The sequence below is a fragment of the Babylonia areolata genome, chromosome 28 (assembly GCF_041734735.1).
Source record: "Babylonia areolata isolate BAREFJ2019XMU chromosome 28, ASM4173473v1, whole genome shotgun sequence".
NCBI lineage: Eukaryota > Metazoa > Mollusca > Gastropoda > Neogastropoda > Buccinidae > Babylonia > Babylonia areolata.
In genome coordinates this window covers 3,195,727-3,200,726 of record NC_134903.1, presented here as the reverse complement: position 1 = coordinate 3,200,726, position 5,000 = coordinate 3,195,727, and the positions used below count along the sequence as shown (strand labels likewise).

The following is a 5,000-nucleotide window of genomic DNA, read 5'->3' as shown; positions in this document are numbered from 1 at the left end:
AAGAAGATAACCATCATAACAACAATAAAGAAAACCAAAATGCAACTCACGTCTGGGTTAATCCCCTTGTTAGTGACGATTTTCACCGGGTGGGGGCGAGGCGGACGACTCGCTTCCGCCAAGATGGCCGACAGGGAGAAGCAGACGACAGCGATCATCCACAATGGCCAGCAGCAAGGAGGTGAACACACGCTTTTCCGACTGGAAACAGACACTCCTCGCATCCTTTTTAACATCCAGTACGTAAACTCGCGAGTTTGTAAATGCTGCTCATCTTTGATTCCAAGTTGTGGAGATTTTCCAGCAGGATTTTCTGCAGTCGTCGAGTTTGGAGCAATAATTCCTTCAGCACCGTGCGTTTTCGGAGGTTCGTGTTTCTGTCTGTGAGCGTTGATCAAACAGCCCGAGCCCATCGTGTGTGGCGATTTTCTCAAAGTTTGAAATGACAAATTAGGTTTTGTTATGGTTTCATTGTTGGTTGAAGTTACGAGTTAGGTTTTGTTGTTGTTGTTGTTGTTTTGGTTTTTTGGGGTTTTTTATTTGATGGTTCATTTAAGCAAGAGCGGCAGGAACAGGAGTTGTAGTAGTAGTAGAATACAGACAGACAATTTTCAATTCTTTTTAGCAGTCCATTTATCATACCACAAAACAGCTTGGTATAACTTTGTCAACGTTTCACACCCTCATTGCCAAAGTTCCTTCTCGTCATGGTGACTTCAAAGAGAACAAATAAATCAGAAAAAGACTGTCGTTTTTGAATCAGTCAGTTTCCAGACTTGTTAATCGTTGATAAACGTCACATTGTGTTGTTGTGTTTGCGAACCTTCACGGTCTGTGAGCAGATGGGTAAAATTCCAGAATTTTTGAGTCAGTTACTGAGGCAGCCCCAGTCGTCAGCAGTGAGAATCCCCAGGCTCTCTTGAACTGTCGGCCAGCCTGTTTTCGAGTAGCCTGTAGACAGAAATGCCAATTGGTTGTTTTGTTGTTGTTGTTTTTTAAGAAATAAAAGGCAGATCCCTGACTTTCGCTTACATCCAGCGCTCCAGTCACACACACACACACATGGGTTCAATCACACACACACACACACACACACACACACACACACACACACACACACACACACACACACACACACACACACACACACACACACACACACACACACACACACACACACACATGTGCAACATATGTGCAGACCTGCTAGTGCCTGAACCTCCTTCGTGTGTATACGGAGGGAGAAGATCAAATACACACATTAGATATCCTGTAATCCGACGTACTCAGCATGCACTCACCCGAAAACGGAGCATGGATGCCAACATGGCAGGATAAAAATGGTCATACACGTAAAAGTCCACTCGTGTACAAACGAGTGAACGGGGGGAATTGCAGCTCAAGAAGAAGAAGAAGAAGAAACACTTAGCCATGAGAAACATCAAAAGACTTAGACTGACCACAGGTTTTGGTGTGTGTGTGTGTGTGTGTGTGTGTGTGTGTGTGTGTGTGCCTCTGTGTGTGTGTGTGTGTGTGTGTGTGTGTACGCGCGCGCGCGTGTGTGTGTGCGTGCCTCAGTGTGTGTGTGTGTGTGTGTGTGTGTGTGTGTGTGTGTGTGTGTATGTGCCTCAGTGTGTGTGTGTGCGCGTGCCTTTGTGTGTGTGTGTGTGTGTGTATGTATGTGTGTGTGTGCCTCTGTGTGTGTATGTATGTGTGTGTGTGTGTGTGTGCGTGCCTCTGTGTGTGTGTGTGTGTGTGTGTGTGTGTGTGTGTGTGTGTGTGCCTCAGTGTGTGTGTGTGCGCGTACCTTTGTGTGTGTGTGTGTGTGTGTGTGTGTGTGTGTGTGTGTGTGCCTCAGTGTGTGTGTGTGCGCGTGCCTTTGTGTGTGTGTGTGTGTGTGTGTGTGTGCCTCTGTGTGTGTGTGTGTGTGTGTGTGTGAGTGCGTGCGTGATTCTGTGTGTGTGTGTGTGTGTGTGTGTGTGTGCCTCAGTGTGTGTGTGTGCGCGTACCTTTGTGTGTGTGTGTGTGTGTGTGTGTGTGTGTGTGTGTGCCTCAGTGTGTGTGTGTGCGCGTGCCTTTGTGTGTGTGTGTGTGTGTATGTATGTGTGTGTGTGCCTCTGTGTGTGTATGTATGTGTGTGTGTGTGTGTGCGTGCCTTTGTGTGTGTGTGTGTTGCTCTGTGATGTGTGTGTTCTGTGTGTGGGTAGTGGGTGGTAGGGCGGGGGGTGGGATGGGATGTGTGTATGTGTTGCGGCGGGGGTGGGGGAGGAGGTGACGAGGGTTCAAGAGGTGGTGTGGGGTGTGGTGTGGAAGACTTTAGTATGTGTATTGGGGTGCGGGGGAAGGGGGGTGGAGGAGGGGATCGTGGGGTAAAGGGAGGGGGAGGGGGTGGGATGGGGAATGACAGTTGTATGTGTTAGGGGGGCGGGGGGGGGGGGGTTGGGTGAGGAGGGGAACGGGGTTCAAGAGGTGGGGGAGGGGGTGGGATGGGAATGACTGTGTATGTGTTAGGGGGGGTGGGGGGGGAGAGGAGGGGAACGAGGGTTCAAGAGGTGGGGGAGGGGGTGGGATGGGAATGACTGTGTATGTGTTAGGGGGGCGGGGGGGGGGAGAGGAGGGGAACGAGGGTTCAAGAGGTGGGGGAGGGGGTGGGATGGGAATGACTGTGTATGTGTTAGGGGGGCGGGGGGGGGGGAGAGGAGGGGAACGAGGGTTCAAGAGGTGGGGGAGGGGGTGGGATGGGAATGACTGTGTATGTGTTAGGGGGGGCGGGGGGGGGGAGAGGAGGGGAACGAGGGTTCAAGAGGTGGGGGAGGGGGTGGGATGGGAATGACTGTGTATGTGTTAGGGGGGCGGGGGGGGGGAGAGGAGGGGAACGAGGGTTCAAGAGGTGGGGGAGGGGGTGGGATGGGAATGACTGTGTATGTGTTAGGGGGGCGGGGGGGGGAGAGGAGGGGAACGAGGGTTCAAGAGGTGGGGGAGGGGGTGGGATGGGAATGACTGTGTATGTGTTAGGGGGGGCGGGGGGGGGGAGAGGAGGGGAACGAGGGTTCAAGAGGTGGGGGAGGGGGTGGGATGGGAATGACTGTGTATGTGTTAGGGGGGCGGGGGGGGGGAGAGGAGGGGAACGAGGGTTCAAGAGGTGGGGGAGGGGGTGGGATGGGAATGACTGTGTATGTGTTAGGGGGGCGGGGGGGGGGAGAGGAGGGGAACGAGGGTTCAAGAGGTGGGGGAGGGGGTGGGATGGGAATGACTGTGTATGTGTTAGGGGGGCGGGGGGGGGGGGGAGAGGAGGGGAACGAGGGTTCAAGAGGTGGGGGAGGGGGTGGGATGGGAATGACTGTGTATGTGTTAGGGGGGCGGGGGGGGGGGAGAGGAGGGGAACGAGGGTTCAAGAGGTGGGGGAGGGGGTGGGATGGGAATGACTGTGTATGTGTTAGGGGGGTGGGGGGGGGAGAGGAGGGGAACGAGGGTTCAAGAGGTGGGGGAGGGGGTGGGATGGGAATGACTGTGTATGTGTTAGGGGGGCGGGGGGGGGAGAGGAGGGGAACGAGGGTTCAAGAGGTGGGGGAGGGGGTGGGATGGGAATGACTGTGTATGTGTTAGGGGGGTGGGGGGGGGGGAGAGGAGGGGAACGAGGGTTCAAGAGGTGGGGGAGGGGATGGGATGGGAATGACTGTGTATGTGTTAGGGGGGGGCGGGGGGGAGAGGAGGGGAACGAGGGTTCAAGAGGTGGGGGAGGGGGTGGGATGGGAATGACTGTGTATGTGTTAGGGGGGGGGACGGGGGGGAGAGGAGGGGAACGAGGGTTCAAGAGGTGGGGGAGGGGGTGGGATGGGAATGACTGTGTATGTGTTAGGGGGGGTGCGGGGGGGAGAGGAGGGGAACGAGGGTTCAAGAGGTGGGGGAGGGGGTGGGATGGGAATGACTGTGTATGTGTTAGGGGGGGTGCGGGGGGGAGAGGAGGGGAACGAGGGTTCAAGAGGTGGGGGAGGGGGTGGGATGGGAATGACTGTGTATGTGTTAGGGGGGGGGCGGGGGGGAGAGGAGGGGAACGAGGGTTCAAGAGGTGGGGGAGGGGGTGGGATGGGAATGACTGTGTATGTGTTAGGGGGGTCGGGGGGGAGAGGAGGGGAACGAGGGTTCAAGAGGTGGGGGAGGGGGTGGGATGGGAATGACTGTGTATGTGTTAGGGGGGCGGGGGGCGGGGGGGAGAGGAGGGGAACGAGGGTTCAAGAGGTGGGGGAGGGGGTGGGATGGGAATGACTGTGTATGTGTTAGGGGGGTGGGGGGGGGAGAGGAGGGGAACGAGGGTTCAAGAGGTGGGGGAGGGGGTGGGATGGGAATGACTGTGTATGTGTTAGGGGGGACGGGGGGGGGAGAGGAGGGGAACGAGGGTTCAAGAGGTGGGGGAAGGGGTGGGATGGGAATGACTGTGTATGTGTTAGGGGGGCGGGGGGGGGGAGAGGAGGGGAACGAGGGTTCAAGAGGTGGGGGAGGGGGTGGGATGGGAATGACTGTGTATGTGTTAGGGGGGGTGGGGGGGGAGAGGAGGGGAACGAGGGTTCAAGAGTTGGGGGAGGGGGTGGGATGGGAATGACTGTGTATGTGTTAGGGGGGCGGGGGGGGGGGGAGAGGAGGGGAACGAGGGTTCAAGAGGTGGGGGAGGGGGTGGGATGGGAATGACTGTGTATGTGTTAGGGGGACGGGGGGGGGAGAGGAGGGGAACGAGGGTTCAAGAGGTGGGGGAGGGGGTGGCATGGGAATGACTGTGTATGTGTTAGGGGGGTGGGGGGGGGGGAGAGGAGGGGAACGAGGGTTCAAGAGGTGGGGGAGGGGGTGGGATGGGAATGACTGTGTATGTGTTAGGGGGGGACGGGGGGGGGGGAGGAGGGGAACGAAGGTTCAAGAGGTGGGGGTGGGGGGTGAGAGACAGAAAGGGGAAGAGAGAAAAGATGAAGAAAAGAAAGAAAGAAAGGCGGAAAGAAAAGAACAAATAA

At 56.6% G+C, this 5,000-nt stretch overlaps 1 protein-coding gene across 1 annotated transcript in view; it reads right to left on the bottom strand.

Annotated features, from left to right (window-relative positions):
* The window catches only part of LOC143301974 (stromelysin-2-like), a 62,351-nt gene that overhangs the window by 43,363 nt on the left and 13,988 nt on the right, over positions 1 to 5,000 (bottom strand). The window contains exon 2 of the mRNA XM_076616456.1: positions 51 to 951. Coding sequence (XP_076472571.1) covers positions 51 to 413 — 363 coding nt within the window. The 5' untranslated portion in view covers positions 414 to 951. The remainder of the gene's footprint in view (positions 1 to 50; positions 952 to 5,000) is intronic.